The sequence below is a fragment of the Pteropus medius genome, unplaced genomic scaffold (genome assembly GCF_902729225.1).
Source record: "Pteropus medius unplaced genomic scaffold, Ma_sr-lr_union100, whole genome shotgun sequence".
Taxonomy (NCBI): Eukaryota; Metazoa; Chordata; class Mammalia; order Chiroptera; family Pteropodidae; genus Pteropus; species Pteropus medius.
Window position 1 is genome coordinate 1,067,958 of NW_024340695.1, and position 23,321 is coordinate 1,091,278.

Consider the following 23,321-nt stretch of genomic DNA (forward strand, 5'->3'; position numbering starts at 1 on the left):
AACACACCTAGACACGTAGGAGAGAGAACTAATTTTTTCTGCAATGCAGAAGTTGCAAGCAAGCAAGGGAAACCCTCAAGGCTCTCCAAAAGAGGGAGTAAACTCCTGAGCAGTGAGAGTGAGCACTGGCTTTGTCTGCAGCCTGGAGAGGGAGACTAGGGAGGGTGGGCTTCCTCCTAACTCGGAGGGGGATGCCAGAGAGAAGGCCTTGAGTTCCTTCCAGGCATGCAGCTGGGACAGACAACCCTTCATAAAGACCCTATTTACCCCTCTGGGAATGAAGGAAGGAGGGAAATGGAGCTGGAGAGCAGAGAATTTCATTGTATCATGTTCTAGTTCTTGGGGGGAAAATATCGTAAGTAAATATAGAAAAATGTTAATATTTCACAATGCTTGATGCTGGATATAGAGATATACAGGGGTGTGTGCGTGTGTGTGTGTGTGTGTGTGTGTGTGTGTTTATACATTTTACACATGCAACATTTCCAAATATTAACTGGAACTTGTTCAAGTTATCTGGAACAAGTGCAGTTTAATTAAGAGTCAAATATTTACTTATACTGATTGCCTATCAAATGAACTCAAATTTTAATTAAATGACTGTACTGTTTAGATGGAATAAAATGAATGGCACACACTATATTGTCCTATTATTTAATTTTGAGGGGTTTATTTTCATTCAAAGCAACTGTTACTCTATTCTGAATATGATACTTTAAATTGAAAATAGACGTAAAAATTGAAAGTCCTGCTGAGAGACTGAATATTCAAACTGACAGTGGCCAGACCCTATATAATAGAACTCTGACCTCTGCAGCTGGCCCAGAGCAGTCCTAACTTGGTCAATGGCTGACATCTTCCTTACTTTTTGACCCTTCTAACTCAGGACCAATCAGAGAAAGCCAAATACTCTCACTAATGGATCACATAGAATGTCTTGCTTCTAGTTAGCCTGATGCCAGCTTCCCAAGGCCGACAACCTCCGATCAATGTGCACCTGAAGGCTTCTCTTCTTTTTCACAATAAACCTTTTCCACTACCCTGCCCGCCTGTGAATCTCTGCCAAATGCAAGTAATGGTAACCCTGTCTCCCTTGCTATACCAAGCTTTATGACTCTGCTTGTTCCCATTTAGGTGGTCGTCCTTTATCTCTACACTGCAATTCTACGCTTTCCATAGGTTGTTAGTCAATGAGACAGTCCTCAAAATACATGAAAAGGGGATTATGATATTAGTTATTCAGTGGGCTTAGCTTTTCAAAATAGTTTATTTAAATTTGCTCCAATGCAAAGATTCCATCAGGTTTCAGACAATAAATGGAAGATTCGCTCATATGAAAATAATGCAATTAACATTTAGAGATGATTTTGCTCTTAAAATACTGCTTCATCTACAGTTGCAAGGATGGCCTGGCCTAGCAAAGAAAATACGAAGTGAAGCAAGGCCCACTGGGACCTATTATGCATTATACATAATAAATATCACCTGGCACCAGAGGGACCACCGAAATAGCTTTTTGGCTGATAAGAAGGCTTACGCACAAAATTCTTCATTGGCTGCAAAAAACATTATTTCTCCTGTCAGCAATATCCTCAGAACATTGTTTTAACCAATTAATTCTATCACTTTATCACATTTTACTTTTATTTTTATCTCATTTTGCTTTCTAAAGCTCACCTTTATAATTACTGATGTAATGATATGCTCTTTAAAAGTAAACCTTAATAACCTTTAATAAGCTCATACGCTTGCTCAACAATATTGTTTTCATTTCACCACTCCATCTCTCCCCTGCATACTCTTCTCCTGCCTTCTCCCCAGCCTTCTCTATCTCCACCATCCCATCTCATCAAGGGATTCCACCTTGGGACCCCTGGGCAATACCTGTGCAAGGGCTCGCCTCCATTTCTCACTGCAGCATTAATTTGAACAGAGCTCTGCGGCCCTAACATGACAGAGTAGGGATTAAGGATGAAGTTGATATTCCCCTGGAGAGACCGGGCTGCTTGCTCACAAGGCAACCCTGTTATATAGGCTGTATGAACATCTCAGAAGCCTCAGAAGCAACATTAGATTTTCAGAGAAGGTAATAGTTGCTTGTTTTTAATGCTAAACTCACCTTTGGAAGAAAAGATAAAATGATGCTCAATATCTTCTGTTTTAAGAAGACAAAAAAGTACGTAAAGCAGTTTTAAAAGATTTCTTTGAAAAATGTTTAAAATAAGAGTTTTTTAAAAATTAAAAAAATAAGTTAAGATTTAGTTACTTAGAAAACTCAAGTAGAAGGGAGACTGATCCAACCAATGAGAATCAGTGTTCAGCTGAATGTCTGTGTCATGATTTAGGGATGAATTACAGGAGATAACTAAATTATTTAGTAGGCACTCTTTTTTTCGGGGAGGAGGGCTCTTTTGATGTCACCAGCTACAGTAAAAGAGCAGGAAGTTCTTTGTTACCCAAAGCTCTTGAGATGCTACTTACGAGGATGGCCCACAGCTAATCCGTGTTCCGTAAGAAGACGCAGCTCTGCAAGATTCCCTTGTAGCCAGTTGCTGATATGCTCAATTTTTTCATCTCTTTCACTTAGCTTGTCTGTTAGATTTTTTATTTCTTTCAAGGTCTCTTCACCATCACATACCAAATTCTAAAAATAAAAGATAACATTTTGGGCGTGTGATTATAAATTGCAACAAAATAAATAAAAACCATATTCGATTGAGTGAATCATATCCAAGACAAAAATATATATGCAAAATTGGCATTAGGCATGCAAAATAAATGGGTGTACACTGCACATTCACAAAGTTCTATAAATGATCTCAGAAAAATAGATTGGTAAATGAGAAGATTTAAAAGATTAAATCTCGCTGAACTAAAATTATTTTTCAAAGGTTAATATTCTTTTATTGAGATATAATTGACAATATATTAATTTCAGGTATAGAACATAATAAACCAATATTTGTATATATTGTAAAATGATTACAATAAGTCTAGTTTAACGTTATAACCACATAGTTACAAAATATTTTCTTGTGATGAGAACTTTTGAGATCAACTCTTTTAGCAACTTTCTAAAATATACAATATAGTATTATTAACTATAATTGCCATGCCCTACATCACCATGGCTTATTTTATAATGAAATTTGTACTTTTTGACAAATTTCACCCGTTTGTACCCCAGTCCCCGCACCACCACCCCACACCCCTAACCACCAGTGTTCCCATAGTGTTCTACGAGTGAACTCAAATTTTTAACTGCATCAGACAGCAGTGGTGGTAGCATGAAAAGCCAGCTCACTTTCAGAGCAGCACAGAACTGCCGAGGAGACTCAGGTTGGCTTAATATTTAAAAGAAAGAATTTTGGAGTCAGGCTGGATCTACATCTCCACTAGTTTATTAACTGTTTGGTCTTGGGCAAGTTACTTGAATTCTGAGTCTCAGTAGCTTCATCTGAAAGAGGCACTATTCACACTTTCCTTTAACCTTTAAGAGTTAAACAAGGATCATATCAAACTTTAAAAACTTAGAAAGTGGCAGAGCCAGGATTTAAACTCCAGCCTACCTGCCTGTAAAGTGGAAGGAGTGGAGATTCTGCATGGCTGGTAAAACATGGAGTTTAGATGGAGTTCAGAACTGACAACTTTGTCCTAAAACAATGTGTTCAATTTGAGCTTGTTAAAAAAAAAAAAAAAAAAAGTAGCATCCACTTTAACTGAAGTGGTAGTGTGGGAAGTTTCTCCCAAAATTAAGATTTCATAGTGATATTTGGCACAAAGAATACATTTTAGTATGTGATGGTCACAGTAGCTCTGTCATTCCCCAGTAATCCTGTCCTCTATTGGTGCACATACACACACACACATGCACACACTTATTAAGTAAATATTTTTAGAAATATGATAGAGAGATAACACAAAAAACTTACCTTTATGGTGATCTGAAAGTCAGCCCACAAACGCAAATATTGTGCTAAAATAAAGATTTTCAAAATGCAAAGTTTACTGAAACAATTTAAACATTTTGATAAAAGTAATGCTATTTATTTTTTCAACAATTGTTTTTATCTACAAATTTCTACTTTCAAAATGACAGAACTGGCTGGACTTGCTCTCTCACTGCAAACAAGCAGAAAATAGGACATCAGACACGCGTGTAAGTCTTAAGATGATTCCAGTCCCCAGCTACTGAATTACTCCTCAGACATCAAGTTGCCCTAGCTGATGTCATGTGGAGCAGATGTGAGTTGTCTCCACCAAGCTCTGACCAAATTGGCAATTTGTGAGCAAAGTAAGTGATTTGTAATATTTGTTATGCTGCAATAGATAATTGGTTCAAGACACTTCACAAAATACGATATACGAGTGGCCAAAAGGCACATGAAAAGATATTTGACAACCTTAGTCATCAGGGAAATACAAATTAAAACCACAATGAAATACCATTATATGCCTGTTAAAATGGCTAAAATATTAACAATTTGAAGTGTTTTGACAATTTTAAGTGTGGGTGAGAATGCAGAGTATCCCGTAGCTAGCGGAATGATAAATTTGTAGAACCACTTTGGCAAACTAACCCTAGAACCCAGCAATTCCACTCCTCAGTATTTACCAAAAAAAAAAAAAATTAAAAAAAAACGTTCACGAAAACACTTGTAAACATACAGCAACCCCAAACTGGAAACAATTAAAATGTCCTACAGCTGGTGAATGAATAAACAAAAGATATAGTATACTACTATTATACAGCTACAAAAAGGAACTAGCCAATGATACATGCAACAACATGAATGGATCTTACAAAACAGTTAGCTGAGTGAACGAAGCCAGGTACCAGTGTGCATACTCTATCATTCCATTTATATCCAGTCCTTAGTGATGGGAAGCAGATCAATGGTTTCCAAAAACTAGAGGTGGAATGGGACCCAACTACAAAGGGACACAAGATAAATTTTTCAGGGATGAAATGTTCTGTATCTTGCTTGTGGTGGTAGTGGTTACCATGGTATGCACACTTGCCAAAACTCACTGAATTTAAGACAGATGCATTTTATTGTATGTGAATCAGTAACATTTGATTTAAAATGATTTAAGCAAAACAAAAAACTTTATTTTTTGTACGTGAAGGTCACCCATGACACATTACTTACTCTGATGAGCTATCAGATTCCAAGACAGGTTACTTGAGGTGTGTGTGAAGTCTTCTTCTCCCTGTTTGTATTGTTCTATCCTTTTCTTCAGATATGCGATGTACTAGAAATTAAAGGCGTGTAATTGCTTTAAGAAGTTTAGTTACTGTAGGTTAGTTATCCATGCAGTCACTCAGCAAACATTTATTGATTCCTCCTCTGTGCCATCAACTATTCTAGGTGCAAGGGTAACGCTGATGAACAGAACCTTTGTCAAGCTTACATTCTGGTGAGGGAGATAAAGGATCCTGCTTTCTAGTAAGCACTTCAGCACCCAAATAGACATGGCATTCTGAATATAATTTTCCACAAAAAGAAATTTAAAAATATTCTGCCTAATGCATTGTGTCCATACACACACACACACACACACACACACACACACACACACAAATGTTCCTTATACAAAATGTGTATGCAGGGAGTGTCACAAGGCAGCAATTCTGCCTGACTGGAGGAGTTGGGCATAAGATCTCCGAGGGAGGGTTCATCGAGTCAGGAGACCCCAAAGAACTGCTCACTCAAGTCGAATGTTTCATTGGGTTGGGTGATGGTGGTAGTAGTGAGTTGGGTACTACAGTCATGGCTTTCTGACCACCCAATGCTCAGGAACTCTAAGTCCCTGAGAACTCTGAAAGTACGGGCTTGGGGATATCAATTTGCACTGGCCCAGTTTGAAGGGAGAAATAGTTAGATACTAGAAACTACTGATAAAAGTCTAAGAAATGGCAGCCAGTACAATAAAAGGAGTAGACATGGAGCTGTTTATGTTCCATGCACATGGTACAGGGTCTGCTCATGCAGCCTTGAGCTTGTGTCAGGCTTTTCATGGTTTATTGGCAGGTTTTATTGTAAATCAAAGTGAAAGCCACCTTAATCCAAGTCCAAGTCATCATTCCTGCCCCTCTTTGAACATGGACCACTCTTTGTAGATTTGTCTATACAGCTGGCCTCTCATAACTTTCAAATGTGTTAACACATTGAATTGTAATTATCTATTTATAGACCCACTCCTCAGTCAGACGGTGAGATTCCTAAGGGTTTGGTTCAGCATCTTATTCATCTCTGTATTCACTGCATCTTCCCCACGATTTGGGACTCAGTGGGTGCTTAAAATGTCTGTGGAATGAATGGATGTAATCAGCAAAACAGAAAGTGGTGAGTGAACAAAATAACAGCACAGGGTCATCCGGGGATAACTAGATTGGACACTGAATCCAAAAGCAGAACTTTTAGAATCGGTCTTTCACATAGTCATTCATTTGCTCACTCATTACCAAGATAGCAATAAAATTTCAATTATTTTAATAAGTAATCTACATCATCTCAATAGGAAGACAGTATAGTGGAATATTTCCATGGGTGGATGCAATTCCTTACAGGTTTGTTTCAAGGGCCAGAAGAATGAACAGGTATTGCATGTGTGTGGGTTATTGTTGATGGTCCCCAGGCTTTGTGTGGCACATTTACATTTTCAAAGTTCATTAGTACTTTTTATGCCGTTTTAATTCTACCAAAAAACCTATGCTATTGGTGGAAAAACTGTTGCCATTTAACTAATGACAACAATTACCCAGAGAGGTAAAGGGATTTGCCCTTACTTAGAGTCTTACTGCTGTGAGACTGCTTTTATTTTTCCAGCTTTAAAATATTCTAAAAAATGTAGAGCCTCAATTTCTTCATCTATAAAAGAGGAAGAATGTATTATCCACATTATAAGATTATTGTGATCATCAAATAGGACTGAATCCTCCTTACATATGGGGGATTGTGCAAAACATTTGGAATACACTGATACAGATCCTGACGTGAAGGTCATTATGGTTTACTGAAAAAATGATACGATCAATACAAAACAGACTGATTTTTTAAATGAGCAAGAGACTCGAACAAGAACTTCACAAAGAGGGTATACAAGTGGCCAACAACATATGGATAGATGCTTCATTAATCATCTGGAATATTCAAATAAAAACCACAATGGGACACCATTGTACACCCTTCAGAATGAGTAAGTTGAAAAAAGACCAAGTTTCAGAGAGAATGTGGAACAACTGGTGCTCTCATATGCTACTGCTGGAGTGGCCATTATTGCAACTTTTTTGGGAGATGGGCACTGTGAACTCAAGTGGACCCTATGCATCTCTATGGCTCTGTGATTCCACCTGAGTGTATACCCAACAGAAATATATACATATGTTCACTAAAAAGCATGTCCTAGAATGTTCATAGCAACACTGTTTGTAATAAAATAGCCCACTAGAAACTCTCTAAACCCCCATCAACAATAGAGTATATAAATAAATTGTACTATAGTCATACAATGGAATTCTTTACAGAATTATGAGAATGAATCAACCATAACTGCATGCAACAATAAGGATGAACCTCCCAAACACAGTGTTGAGTGAAAGAGTATGTATTGTATCAGTCCAGATATATAATATTCAAAAGTAGGCAAAACTAGTCTATGGTGTTAGTAGTATGGTGTTGCCCTTGTGGGGAGGTTAGTGACAGGAAGGGACATAGGAGATATCTGAATATCATTAACACTTTGTTTCTTGATCTGGGTGCCCATTACCCAGGTGTGTTCATTAAGCTGTACACTTATGGTTTAGGCATATATGATTTTCTGCATGTACTTTATGCTTCATTTAAAAACTTTTAAGAGCTATTCTCTCCTTTTTGCTCATAACTATTATGGGTTAGGCAATCAACCAAAATCGCTGTGCATACTGAAGTGCTCTTGAACTTACTTCTTTCAACCTTTTATTTTCCAGAAGCAAAGCTTCTGCTTTTATGTCATGTACATAGATTTCATTTTCTAAGTTCTTTAGAATTTCAAAATGAATTTTCATTTTATGGCTTTCTTGATCTCGTAATCCTTTTAATTCCTGTTTCAGTTTATCCTGCTCAGACATAAAACCCACAGTTATCTCACAGAGTTCAACAAGCAGGGCACCAATATATTAAATTGCCCACCAATATATTAGGACCCACATTCAGAGAGGGGTCCTAATTAATTCCTGAACCATCAGCAGAGGCTACGGATACTTTCCCTTAGAAAAACTTTATATTAAAGTCAAAATCTGATTCATGGAAATTTATTCATGGACTCAGGTACATGGACCCCAAGTTAAGCTGTTAAGACAGCTTCGCAAAATAGAATATACATTGATATATAAACAATCGTCTGGCAAAAACGGAGGAGAGCGAAACTTATTGATGCTTTTCAGAGAGGATTTAATATTTTTCAAAGTAAAGGAGTATTACTTTATGGATTTTTTCAGGATTTTCTATTGTTTACTGAATTTCTATTCTTAGTTTTTATACTGTTATAAAACATATAATCTTTATTCATTGTATAATCATCACTAGCAGCACCTTATTAAGAAATAGAATTGTGCATACAGTATATTACTTGTAATTTTCCCCTTCAGATTTCTCTATACCCACAGCATGTTAAAAGTTACTTGTGATATCAAAGAATAGAATGTTCCCATTTTTAACTAACCAAGTCCACATATACATGTTTATCATTAACTATTAATTATATATTTAAAAAAGTAGTAAACATTTCTTTATCTGCTCCCATTTCATCCACTCTCTCCCCACCCTGCAACCTCTGACCACTTATCCTTGTCTTTGTAGGAAAATACCAGGATAACATATCTAAAAAGAACCTTAGAAAGCATAATCCAATCTCTACCTTACAAATAAGAGAACTGAGGCCCCCCCGCCCACTCAGTTATTTTCCCATGGTTACATGTTAGTTGCTCCTGGGGTCCCTCTCTCTCTCTCTGTTTATATGTACATATATATACACACATATACACGTATATATGTATGTGTATATGTATACTGTGTGTATATGTGTGTGTATGTTGTGACTAAAATTTCAAAACATCGGTAATAAAATGTGGGTTTTCTGAAAACGGTAATACTTACCTGGCACCATTTATAAAATAAATGTGGGTTTTCTGAAAACTCCAATGGTGCCAGGTAAGTATTACCGTCCTTATATACCAGCATTCTAATAAAAGAAAGGAGAATGAATGCATCAGCTCTTTACCATGCTGTTAAAGTATCTTGAAAATTCTTTTGTCTTTTGAAAAATGAGACTGTTCAGTAAATTCTGATCCTGCTTTTGTGCTATAAAAAAAGAGAAAGAGAGAGAAAGATAACTACACACAATGTTCTTTAGTTTAAAATACATATTAATCGAAATAAGACGTTCGCCTGGTTTTAAAAGTAAATACTACTATTAGGCTTATAACAAAAACTAGCAGTCAAGTGCTCCCCAATGCCACATCCACCCCTGTGTTTGACTCCTTAGAATCAACTATTTTTAACTAATTTTAGCTTTTTCATCTTCCATTTTCTTTAAAAATGCTTATACGGTTATTTCTTGATGTGTCATCTTTAGACAATTTCTACTTCCTAAAATAGTAGAGGAGGGCACAGCATGCTTACTCCCATCCTGGAATCCTCAGCCCACACCCACGACCTCCACATTTTCTCCCTGTAACCTCCCCATAAAGTTATGGTTGTCATTTAAGTGAAATTTAACTGTTTAGATCACTATGACAATGTTGATACCATTCACTTATGAGACAAATGGTGTAGTACGATTATATTTCCTTTCTTGTATAATTTTTTTGTTTTCTGGAGTTAAAAATTGCCTCATTTTATTTTTATTTGCTTAGTTTTCCATGTACATATCATAGTTCCTATCAAAATCTATAACAGAATTATAAAATCTTTCTGAATATTACTTCCCACATGGTCAAACACCTGAGGTAACCTATCAGTTCCATTTCTCTTCCCTCCCCCACTGCTTTCTGTACTTGTTTTTCTTTAGACCTGATGCACAGCTGATCTTCTGGGACTTCCCTTTGCATCTCTCTTGTGTTGGACTTCCTGTTTGCTGAATCTTATATCTTCCTCTTTTTCTCGATTTATTCCCTCTGTTTGTTGAAGCAAATTTTGTAGTAGTTTCCTGAGACACAGTAAATGAGGTATTTTCAGATCCTGTATATCTAAATATGTCTCTATTCTATATTTATACTTGACTGATAATTTGGATGGGTATTTAAGGCTGGAAATTAATTTCTCTCAGAATTTTAAAGGCGACGTCCTCTAACTTCTGGTATCATATTGCGGTGAAGAAATCTGAACAATCGGATTCCTAATCTTTTGTATGAGATCCGCTTTTTCTCTCCAGGAGCCTTTAGGATCTTCTCTTTCTCTTTTTTCTCCTAAAATCCCACAGTGATGTGGCTTAGTGTTCTTTCTTTCATGTATTGTACTGGAGATTTGATGGGTCCTTTCAAATTGAAAACACATATTTTCCAGTTCTGAGAAATATTTTTGCATTATCTTTAATAACTTTATCCTTTCCATGTATTTCCATTCTCTTTTTCCAGACTTCCTGTTAGATATTTGACATCTCAGAATAGTCAGATTTTTTTTTAACCCTTTTATACTGTTTCTCATCTCCTTATTTTCTGAGAGATTTCTTTAACTTTTCTTATAATCCTCTTATTAAGTTTAAAATTTTTAGTTATTATACTTTTCATTTCCAAGAGCTCTTTATCATTCTCCATTCTTTATTTTAAGCATCTTGTTCTTTTTTTCACAAATGCATTATCTCCTTTTACTTCTCTAAGACTATATCTGTGAAATATATTCTCTATAAACTATAGAGACTATATTCTCTAAGAATACGTTCTAATGTTCTTTGCGTTATCTATGTTGCCACCAGGTTCTGTTTCTCTGTTAGTGTCACATTGAAGTTTCTCCTGAGACATCTGGTAATTTTTGACTGTCTAATCCTATTTAAAAATGAGGCACTGAAAGGTTTGTTTCCTGGACAAACTTCTCTGTACAGTGATCAGGGAGGGACCAGCCATTTTTGTCGGGAGACCCTCAGATGTTAGATACTGTGGGGCTTTTCTCTGAAACTTCAGTTTCTTTAACAAAGAATCTAACCATCTCCTTTTTTGTGGTGGGAAAGGGATTACAGAAGAGTCATATAACACAACTGGCTGGGAGCCTTCAGCAAGCTGAGCAGTGAGTAGAAGGGCGTCTCAGTATAACATCTGTCTTCTGCTCTCAATGATATCTGATATCCTGTAGATATCAGATATTGGACCCTCTGGTCCAATTTCTCTGCCAGCATTGGGGAGGAATAGTCACTTAGCTACACAGGAGAGGACATTTGGCCTGGAGGTCTAACTACTCATCAGAAAGACTTTCAACCAATCTTTAGTCCAATGACTCATATCAGCCTTCACGGTATCGGGGTCTTCCAATGGCCAAGACTTCCCAGGTCCTGTGGAGGGAACTTCTTGCCTTCCTGGTGTGCTTCTTTACAGGCACTTGCTATTCATATTTCTCTCTCTGCTAATCCTTCTATCCAATTACACCTTCCAAAATTTTGTTGATATTTATTATCTGCTGATGTCTTCTCTGCCAGTCTCTTGTACTTGCGGGTTTATATCTTTTTTAAAAAATCTTTTACACACATTTTTATGAAGTTTCATCAGGGAGAAAAGATAGATGCTCATGATTTATCCATCATATTTAACCGAAAGTCACAACATGGATCCTTATGTGTCCTGAGTCCTGATGTTCCATCCTCTGTAAATCTCACTGCTGGCTGGTGACATATATTTTCCTATTCTCTGAAGCACATTGCTCTTATGGCCCCTTTCCTTTCTTTCTTCTGCCTTCCCTTCCTTTCTCTCCTTCATCAGTATTTTCTCTTTTCTTTACCTTAAGAGAATCAGTAGTTGCAATATGTTGCTTACTTTCATGCAGTGTTTCTTACAACCTCTACTTAGTGCAAGGATGGATCAGAGGAAATGATAAAAAATAGAAAATTGGGAATGGAGTACATATTTATTATGAGTCTTGGTAAAAGTGGTAAAATACCAAGAAAACCCACCTGAGATGACTAAATGAAAACCTGATAAGAAGTGGAAAATCAGCTGAAGAATGGGAACCAGACCAATTACCCAGGTATTTATTCTTATTATATTCTTATGTTCTTAAGAATCCACCTCCTTGGCAATAACTATTCATTTAAAATATTTGTTTATTTCAAATGTGAACTTATTGGGTTTCCATATGATTGTCTCTTTTTGACACGGACTGTCTTAATTTCCATACCCACATTCATCTCACCAGCAGATCATTCCTGTCCTAGTGCACATTTTTTGTTCCCATTCCACTCCTTTCTTTAATTTTGGTCCTGGCCTTTCAATCCTCATGGCGCTTCCTCCATCATTGAGAAGATAGGCGTTCTGGAAGCTGTCCTGCTAAACAACCTGTAGGGACTCCTTGGATAATGATCCTCAACTCCCCAAATGCAAGACAAGACTCATATCTCTAGGGATGATTCTAGATCTGTAAATTTGAGGGTGCTGCATTAGATGACCAATTCAATCTTCTGTGTGTATGGAGAAAATAATGATTTTTATATTAAACACACACATAATTGTGCCATGTAATAAGATGCAGAGTATACATACTTTCAGGCACATTTCACATTCTCTACAAAGCCCCCAGATCTGAGACAAGCTCTAATTTATCTCTGCCTCAGGTAGGTTAGTGAAAAAAAACTGAGAGGTACCTACTTGATCAAAGTCATAGCTGGGTATGAGATATAATTGGCAAATTCATGGTAAGACACAGAAAAAAAATCTCCACATGGTAGTAAATAAAGAAGTTGGTTCTACCTTTACCAAGTACAGAGAGAAAGCACATAATACAGTTGCTACTAATTCTTAATTTTAAACAGTCTTTAAAATAGAAAAGGAAAAATTTGACAGCTGCAAGAGTAAGATTCTGTAATGTGGAGGAGAGGAAATTAGTAGATGAGACAAAAACTAGAGACTAGAGAGTTAAAGGTGATGGGGGAAATTGGAGGAATGCCCATTGCTTTGATTGCTGACCTATCTCGTGCTCGAAGACGACAGTGAAATCCTTACCTGGGCTCGAGGTCAATTAGTAAGCGCTTCATATGTACCTGTGAGAATATCATTGAGCTCGTCGACCCTTTTGCTTTTGCTCTTATACTCTTCTTCTGCCATTTGAAGTTGTGGAAGACACTCAAATAGTTCATCTTCCTTTCCTTTGGTACTTTCTGTTTCTTTAACGAATTTTTCCTTCAGAGAAAGTAAAGCTAATTGTGAGGTATGATTTTAGAGAATTTACATAACACCCCAGAGTAGAACATAAGTTATTCAAGGGGTAGAGTTCTGTCTTGGTATCCTGAGGCATATGGCAAAGGTACCAGGAACATACTAGATATTTAAAAAATATTTGCTGGCTGACCCATTGACTCTCTGGCAATCTATAAAGTAAGAAGATTAGATTCAATAGCTTTCCAAAGAGTTGCTCAGTTCTATAGCTCTATTGCTATGATTCTATTAATGCTTCCATATATGTACCTCAACATCATTTGAGAAAATTTCTTGTTTGATCCTATTTTTTTGGAAAAAAAAAACAACCAGATAGCAAAACAGAATATACACAAGTTCTAAGAAATGTGTATGTAAGTAAGAAATGGGGAGAGGGGTAACAGTAATTGGATATAATACTATAACAAATGGGTAAGAAGTGCCCAGAGCAAAACACGAAGATGCCCGTTTAATTACTCAAACTCAGGTTTTATTTAGTTTCAGATGGAATAATAGCTGGATCTCTTGCAGAAAGTCAGGATAGGTTTAAAATAATGACAAAGGCAGAGACAGCCAGCTAACATTTACTATCTATTCTCCCGTCCTTGAATATCAGGATTCCTGAGCTTCAGCTGAACATTTGGCTGCCAGCTAGAGTGATTGCTCTGTTTCCCTTGCAGGTGAGTGAGACCAACCAATTTGTGAGCAGAATTGTATGTGCTACTTCTAGGTCTTGCCCCTGCAATGAGAAGGGTTATGTGTTCCATTGGCCCTTTCCTCCTGCCCCTGGCTGGAAGAGGATAAAAATAGAAGCCACCACTTCGACTCGCAGGTGTTAGCCTCATGCTGAGGATGGCAGAGCTGCCCTCCCAGCCCGGGATTGCCTATACCAAGAAAAATAAATAAATGTCTCTTGCTGTCATGACCACAACAGTGGGGCTTCTCAACTATGTACGCAGACTCTTAAGATTTGAATAGGCCATACTTGACCCAGTTCATTCTTAAAAACATTAATTTTTTATATTAATTTTTATCCAAGTTGTCTGCACATAATTTAAAGAAATCCCTGAGTGCTAGCAGGGCAACACCAGGCATGCTTCCCCTGCAGGAGGTGTCCTAAAACACAGTCAGCCAGAGGCTGATGCCCTTTGACTCCACCAAAGGGCTAACTCATATGTGAGAAAGAGACCCACAGCAGTGGGTGTGGTAGCCTTCCTGGCTTAGAAGCCCCATGTTCAAATAGGAACCAACATCTCTTGGGCATATCTGCTAGCACCCCGCAAGGTACGTGCCCACTTAAAGGAGGCTCCAGACCCAGGAAATCCCTATATTCTGGTTTCCCACCAGTTATTCTCCCAGTCAAGATGCAACATACCAGTCAGGGGTCATTCTATACAAACAATGTTACCCGATAATACGCATTTATCTGGGTACTAGAGGAAGAAGCCAAAATGTTAAGCCAAGGTCAATTTCCCAATAAAGGAGAGAGGGTTGCTAACCCTTTAGAACACATCTTGTTTGTGTTCACTGTATTTTGGCATCTCATTGACAGAGCAGCTTGCTCTCGCCCTAATTAACACAGTGGCCAGATATGACTCCTTCCAAATTGCCATTAGAATCCTTATAAATAAATATTCAAAGAAAAACACACATAAAACATCATAATTTAAAAATATCACAAAGCAGAATCAGTAATAAATTTCTCCAGACTGCATTGTTAAAAAACTCAACAGTGAATTATTTACATTATATTCTCTAAAAAAGAATAGCCTGTGGGGATAAGGAGGTATGCCAGTGCTTTAATTCATTCCCATTGTCTGCATGTGGCTTAGACCACCAGAGTTCCCCTGACAGAAACCATGCTCTTGTTTTATGCTTTGAGAGAGGGTTTGGGTACCAGGCACTGCTGCAGCTCAGGTAAGCCAGTGTTTGTCTTCTGGCTCAGCTTACTGGAGTGAGGCAGCTGGTCAGGCCCGCAGCTTCCTCAATTCCTTCAAATTCTCCATCTGCTTTCCTGATTCCTGAGCTGCATGCAAACTTAGCTCAGTGAGGACCCACTCAGAGATGAAGCTTCTGCTGCAACTCCTTGGAGTCAGAGCCTTGGAGAAGAGAGAGACCAATGCAGGATGCAGGTACCACTCCACACTCGTGAGTTCCAGCTCATCCTCCGACTTGCAGTTTGACCTTGCCTGTGTCTGCTTCCTGTTCATCTTTCTTTCCCAACTGCCTCCTTGCTGCCTTTAGGCCCCAGCTCCATATGCAAAGCTGATAGCCTCAGTAGACTGTGTCATCAGCTCCCACAACTGCAAAAGGTCAAATCCTCTAAAAAAGCCCTTTTCTGGTGGCTCTGTTTCTCCTACTGAACCCCGCCAGATACAGGGCTGTTGGACCCAGCAATCCAATCATGCTCCATATGTCAGTGATAGATCATAATGATGTAGACGCCTGATGTGAGCTCTGATTGAGAATCGGAGTGTAGGCCCCCAGTAGTGGAGCCAAGTCTTTAGAGGACTTAGTCACAGCACTACATGGGAGGCAATATCTATCAAGATCTGAAAGTTTATATTTTAAACCAGTCACTAATATTCAGCGCTGTTTTCCTTAGACAGAATCTATGTGTCAGGGGCCCAAGTGGTGGTGGGACTTCTCACTATTAAACCTAATGCTTTTGCTTTCCCTCCCCATGAGTGTGGGTTCTGTCAGTTTAGAGATCCTACAACTGATGAGAAGAATGATTCCACCAAGAGTACAATATTGATTCCATAAACCAAAATCTGAAATTGCTTCTACTCTATTTTGGGCTCCTTGTGCCACTAAACTAAAGGCAGAAAATGAGATTCCAATGTGCCCAGCATTATTGATGATGATTGTCAAGGAAGAAAAAGGTAATACCATTACCTTGAAAACGTGTGTTTTCTGTTGTGTTTTCAGGGACATGACACCTCTGGGTCTCCCGGGTAATTTCAGCGCCCTTTTTTGCCACCTCCCCCAGCATCCATGCCCTGTTCTATCCCAGGTCAGCTCTTGGCAGTTTTCAAGTCAGTACAGCGTCCTCTCTCTAAGGAGGATTTCTGAGGCTGGCCTGCCTCCTTGGTCTCCTTTACCCTTTGTCAGTCTTCCCAGCCACTCTCATGCCAGCCAGGCGTGGCATCCTGCACCACTCCATCTGTCTCCATGGATTTTTGCCAATACTTCTATGAAACTTGGAGTGTATAATTTTTTAACTAAAAAAACAAGCTGATTAAAATAGCATGAAATATACTCCCTCCCCTACATATAGCCATCTAAAAATTATTCTTAGATGTAAAATAACATTTACCTCATATTTGGTCAATTCTTCAATTAACTTTTTTTCTCTAATGACAAATTTCTCCTCCTCTTGTTTTAATTCTGCTGCAATTTTTTCAATCTCTACCAAGTATTCATTGATCTCTTTTTCTCTAGATTTGGTCTAATTAGGAAAAAAACAAGAGGATTTTTTATTTGTCTTGTGGCAGTCATCCTTATATCTTCAAACAGCCAAGTAAATTAACAGCTCTTTGCATGAGATTTGGCTCTCATTTCAGGTTATTATTTCTCAGGAACCACTGAGACATTTTTTTTTTTTTTGCCCTCCAGACATTAATTTCTACACCAAACAATATCTGTAAATGACATGAGGAAATGGAGAATGGGAGCAGTGGAGGATGGGCAGAGGGAAAATATAGGAGCTAAATAAATGATGTTTGGCCTCTTTATTTTCAGAGATAGATCCTCAAAAAACTATCAAGTTTCTGATTACAGGCTTTAAAAGCATATTCTGGAGAGAACGCCTACTTCATTTGCTACATTCCTATATTTAATACACAGCAAATGGATAAATTTCTTAAGAAAGTTACAAAATTCATCCTAACATGAAGTCAGCAGACAGAAAAATACCTTTTGGTTACATTAAATATTGAAGGAGAATTACTGATATGCAATATAGGGGACAAATAGCAAGTCTATTGAATTCCCTTACCTCTTGTAATAATTTAGTGCGTCTCAATTCTGTAGCCTTAATTTTATCTATATATTCTTGTAATTCGGTTTTCATCTTGGCTTTCCAACGTCCGTGTTTTCTTTGCAAACAAATTAGTTTCCACTGAGTTATTACGCTAGAGATTAGAACAAAAAGAATTAGCATTAAATCAACATAATAGTCTACAGAAAAGATGAAGAAATTCAAAACGAAACAAATTCTACTACAATTAAACTAGTGATGCAAACTATGCACATTAGCTGAAAAAATAACACAAAATGTTAACTGCCTCAATGTCATCTCTGCAAGATGCTTCAAAGCAAGAAGTTATGCCGGCACATTCAGTAAGACAGTAGACAAACCATATTTGGCAGTTTGCCTCCTTTAGGTAAAGAATAGAAATGGGAAAGGTTCAGGGGCAGGAGGAAAAAGAGGCCCAGGGATAAATAGAAATGGAATTAAGCAAATTATCCAAAATGCTAATAAGAGATTTCAAACTTCTGGGTTCTCAAATTTTTCTCTTAACCACAACATTAAAAAGCTACATAATCGGAGAAGGGTGAACATATATAATTGGAGTTTTATAAATAATATTAATAACAATGACAACGACAACAATAAAATAGAGCTAAGTTTTCCCAAGTGTCTCCTAGGTGCCAGGTGCTGATCAAAATACTTTACATGGATCATCTCATTTACCATTCACAGCAAACTTACAAGGTGGATGATACTATTATGCCCCTCTCTACAAGGATGTGAGCAAAGATGATTGAATAATGAGCCTCAGTCACAGAACCAGTAAGAGGCAGAACAAAGTAGTCCATCCCCCAAACCTGTATTCTTAACAACTCTTTACTGATTCACACGGAAACCTGGATAAGCATGAGCACAGCACAAATCTTGGCAACTTTGCTTTTTGGTGACTTCATTCATTTGAAATGGAAAACTTTGGTTCTATTCAATTCCTGCCACCCACCCCATCCCAACCCCCAAAATCAAACTAACACATCTGCATCGGAGAGCACTCACACAATTAACTTAGGAAAATCAGTTTCTTGGACTCTAGCAACTAACAAGTACTCTGATTTCTCCCCAACTCCCTACTTTGGGGCACTGTTCATTCAGATAACATATACCATTTATAACATAAAGGAATTTTTTTTCTTTACCATCTCTGATTTTCTCTTTCCAGGTTATCATTCAGGATTCTAATTTGTTTCCGATAGACTTCCATTGTTGCTCTAAAAACAGGAAAAAATATATCGGATTTTGCATTTGTAAGAGCTGTTAGAATATATAAAAGATTTTATGTATAATTCATATGCACAATAAGGCTACCGCTTAATTGAGAGGCAAAACAAAACTTGTGAAACAACTAAAGATTTTAGTGACAGATTAATAGGAAGGCAATTACAATTTGGGGCAAGTGCAAGCTGATTTTGCAAGTACTGAGGTGTATATCCAAGGATAGAGAAGAATAGATTCTGATGAGGCAGGCGAGGAAAGGTTATTGGAGGTTAATGTTTAATAAAAGGAAGAATACGGATCGTTGGAATGGAGATGCAAATTTCACCAAGGAAAGGATCTCATCATTTGCAAAGATACAGAGGAAAAGAACTGCAAGTCAGGACTCTTTTGTGATCAAGGCAGACTTGTTGCATACAAAGGACATGAATGCAATATCGCTGTGACACACTGTCAACAAATTGGTGAGGAACTCTGGATTCTAGATTGAGTTATGATTTGATACATCGTATAATACAGAAACCAAACAGAGGTTCTTGAACTAGGGGAAATAGTAATTAAGGTGACTAAAATGGATGAAAATGTCAAGACTCTTATCTAGATATTAGAAGCCTTTATTATTTTTATTCCTTTTTTTCTCTATTAAGTGCTTCATGAACAGAGACAAATTGAAGACCACATAAACAAAATGTGACACTACATATTTTTGAGATGTAGAAATATTCATAAATGAAACTTAGAATATAAAATGTTGTTAAATGAACCAGAAACACAATTGTGCTTGTGGGTTTTTTTTTTTTCTATTTGAGATCATAGTATGGGCTCTCAATTTTCTACATAAATAAATTTAATTTCCTCCCCTGGAACTGCAGGGTTCTTCACACTATACCTCAACCTCATTGATTTTATTTGTTTACATATTTAATTTAATCTACAAAAGAGTTGAACTAGTTTAAAATAAAGCAACAGTAATATAAAAAATCCTAAATGGAGGTCAATATTGGGCCAATATTTGGCTCTGAGTTTCCTGGTAATAAGAGTAATTATGACACTATAATTAATTATAAATTTGCATTAATCACAAGGAAATTAAAACCCCAATCAACCCAGTTCTATTTTCTTGTTTTTTATAGAAAAAAAGTTTATAGTTTCCTTTCTGAAGCTAACATGATGAGAAATAGATGTTTAAATATATTATTTAACAATATATGGACAAGCAAACAAAAAGCTACACTTCCAGCCACGTTTTAGATTTCTGTGTGTCAAATACTCATCACCACCCGTCTTAGTTTTCTATATGTTGGTTTCTTCATTCTTCTGCATTCATATTATTTATTTCCTTGTTTATGGTGATATTATTACCCCATTTGATAAGCAAACAAAAAATCTGACTTTCTAAAGTTTTAAATCCTTATATAACAAAGAACTCCTTGACTTCGCTTTCTTTCTTCTTTCTTTGATTGTTTTTTAGTAATTCACACTCTATTCTTCAGTCATACAAAGTTCATTAGTTATTGCATGTGTGTTAGTCTTGCTTGTCTGCCCAACTAAAGTATGAGTTGCTTTATGCCTTGTGTTAGTGAGAGTGTAAAACAATAGAATATTTATGTAGGGCACTTTGATAATAATTATAAAAAAGAAAAATATGCAACACTCTTTGATCCAGTAATTCAACTTTTAGGACTTTATTGTAAAGAGATAGTCACATAGGTGGACAGAGATGTGTTTAATGAGGTTACCTTTGAAAAATGTTTGTAATATAGGAAACAGAAAAAACCCAAATGTCCATCAATAGAATACAGTATAATCTGCAAAAGGATACTATGCAGTTAGAGGGAAAAAATGAAGAAAGAGGTCTCATACATTCATTTTTTTTTATTTTGATATAGCTTCAAACTCAACAGGTAAGTATAAAAATTAGTACAAAAAATTCTCATATACTTTCCACTAATTTCTCCAAATGTTACTATTTTATTATTGTCCTAGGCATAATTTTTTCCAGCTTTACTGAGATATAAGTGACATGTAACATAGTATAAGTTACCCAAATATAATTGTAAGTGGAAAAAAATCCAGTTATGGAAGAGTACAATCCAAGTTTTGGAAACATACCACACACATATATACAAGTATATATATTAAAAAGCATGTATAGCAAACTGTTAACAGTAATTATCACTGTGGAGAGATGGAGAGATTAGAGAGTAATTTTACCCTCTAAGTTATCCATTTCCCTATTTGAATTTTAAAATCAGATATAGGCATTGCTTTTTTAATCAGAAAAATTAAAATAAAAGTGATTTAGAATGGCAGAAATGAACATCATAGTGGGGGTCAGTGTTGTAATAATGTTCGGGCACTTTCTTATCACTAGACCATTAACTGGTCCATTACTCATGTCTCACAACTTGTACAGCACTCAGAACTTGCTTATCCTTTCAATGAGAGATTCAATGATAATGACTTTTCTGGACTGTAAAACAAAAAGAGCTAATTATAAATCTCCTTTGTTAGAGTATATTAGAAATTGACATCGATTTATTGTTACCATGTATTAAAAAATAAATGCAGAGAAGAATGAAGTTTAAAAAGGTCAAAGGCAACAAACATACCGATAAAGTTCATTAAGTGCGACAAGTCCTTCTTCCATATTTTTGATGTCCACTTTTCTTTGTGATAGGAAGTTTTCTTTCTGAGCAATAAATGTCATTTGTTTCTGATTTCTACCATAGAAAAAAAACAGTTGTCATACATTAAAGGTTGAAGTAGTCATTTTTAACTCTTCAGTATAAGAAAACATGCATTCACAAATAAAAATTTTAACAATAGTTTCAAACATTCAGTTTATGAACTATTTACCCAATGAATTAGTAAAAATAGAAGCAAAGTCTTCTTACTTGGGATGAGTAAATCTAAATTTATGAAAATTCCCAAGCCACAAAAAGAACATTTACTACAATTGTAACCATGAAACAACAAGACTAGCTCCACAGGGCTTCGTCCCTCTCCTAATTATCAATTCTGCCATATTCTTTTGTGAAAGGTAAAGGAGTTCAATCAGATCAATTTTGAGTATTGGTTCTACCTCTTGCCAGGAATGTGACCTTGCAAAGAAACTTTACCTGTGAATGAGCTTATGTTTCCCCATCCACAAAATGGGGATTACAACACCCATCTCACCAAGTGTAAGAATTAAACAAGGTGTAAAATGCTCAAGCCATTGGGTGGTACCCAAGAGGCATTTGACAAAAAGTGGTTATATTTTCTCCAACTTGCAGAAAGACTAGTGGGAAGTTTATGGTTTTGTTTATATTTCCAGACATTGACAGGAACATGCCTGCAACAGAAAGTACTCTGAGTGTCTTGTCTTCTTCAAAACTGTTATGGACTAAATCATGTCCTCCACAAATTCATATGTTGAAGCCCTAACCATCAATAGTGGTGGTGTTAAAGATGGGGCCCTTGGGAGGAGACTAGGTTTCGATGAGGTCGTAAGGGTGGGGCACTCATGAAGAGATTAGCATCCTCATAAGAAGAGACACCGGTGTGTCTGCTTTCTCTCTCTACCACGAGAGGACCCAGGGAGAAGGTGACCTTCTTGAAGCCAAGAAGAGGGCTCTCACCAGAACCTGACCATGCTGGCATCCCGATCTCGAATATCCCGCCTCCAGACTGTGAGAAGTAAATTTGTGCTATTTAAACCACCCGTATTTTGTTATGGCATCTCAGGCTGAAGAAGACAAAACCCAATAAAGGTTGCAAACATTTTAGTGTTACAATTATATGTCAGCACATTTTATGTTTCAAATTGATAACTGACTTAGTATGGATCTGAGAAAAGTTTTTGCTTGAATACTATTAACAGTATTGTTCTCCGTAGGCTGTTCAGTTGGATGAGATAAAATGATTCCAACAACTCTCTGCAGCTAAATTGTAACAACAATGAGCATGAACTCAGCTTCATATAAGCAGGTCCAGACACTATAATTACGCTTCCATGTGATTTAACTTCAAGTGATTATTACTTACATAACTATGCTTGCAAAATATTATTCTGGAATATTTATTAAGAAAACATTGGTGAATGCCCACAACCTGTTGAGCAATGTACAAGATCTCTGGGAAATAGCACTAGGACAACAACTGCCTTGATCTGTTCATAGATCAGTAGGACAAAGGGATTTGTACCCAGTTGATTATAATGCAGTGACTGGTGAAAAGGAACAACATCAGAAGGATGTTTCAGAAGGATCATTCTGATAGAAGGAAGGTAGATGAGATAGAGGTGATAAAGCATAAAGTGGGAAGAATTTTTAAGGGGCAAGCCAAACCAAAAAGGCTTGAAAGAGGTGAAAAGAATGAAGTTGGAGAGGAGGATAGGATATATTTGAAAAATATTTGGGAGGTACAATTAACAAGCTGTGGTGCTTGGATGAAGTCCAATGAGTAGTGAAAGAGAGGGATTTCCTTGAATAAGTTCCCAGTCTCTAGGTTGGAGGATTGTGTCAATGACCAAAGCCTTCTCTGAGACAGGGAATACAGGTGCAGAGTCAGTTTCTGATGAAGGTAGATCTCATAGTTTCTCTAGATCATCTTATAGGGTAAAAACAATTATTCCTTCAAGAATCTGATTTATAAGTAAAAACAATGCATTCCGTATTTATAGATTTGATCTGATTCATATGAAGAAAGCATTAC

At 36.9% G+C, this 23,321-nt stretch overlaps 1 protein-coding gene across 1 annotated transcript in view; it reads right to left on the reverse strand.

Annotated features, from left to right (window-relative positions):
• Positions 1-2,443: 2,443 nt before the first annotated feature.
• The window catches only part of CCDC175 (coiled-coil domain containing 175), a 46,442-nt gene continuing 25,564 nt past the window's right edge, over positions 2,444-23,321 (reverse strand). Inside the window, exons 10-19 of the mRNA XM_039864161.1 lie at positions 21,236-21,346; positions 18,548-18,619; positions 17,379-17,514; positions 16,698-16,829; positions 13,225-13,363; positions 9,265-9,344; positions 7,949-8,101; positions 5,154-5,256; positions 3,933-3,976; positions 2,444-2,644 (exon numbers count right to left, since the gene is read on the reverse strand). Of these exons, the coding sequence (XP_039720095.1) occupies positions 2,474-2,644; positions 3,933-3,976; positions 5,154-5,256; positions 7,949-8,101; positions 9,265-9,344; positions 13,225-13,363; positions 16,698-16,829; positions 17,379-17,514; positions 18,548-18,619; positions 21,236-21,346 (1,141 nt within the window). The 3' untranslated portion in view covers positions 2,444-2,473. The remainder of the gene's footprint in view (positions 2,645-3,932; positions 3,977-5,153; positions 5,257-7,948; positions 8,102-9,264; positions 9,345-13,224; positions 13,364-16,697; positions 16,830-17,378; positions 17,515-18,547; positions 18,620-21,235; positions 21,347-23,321) is intronic.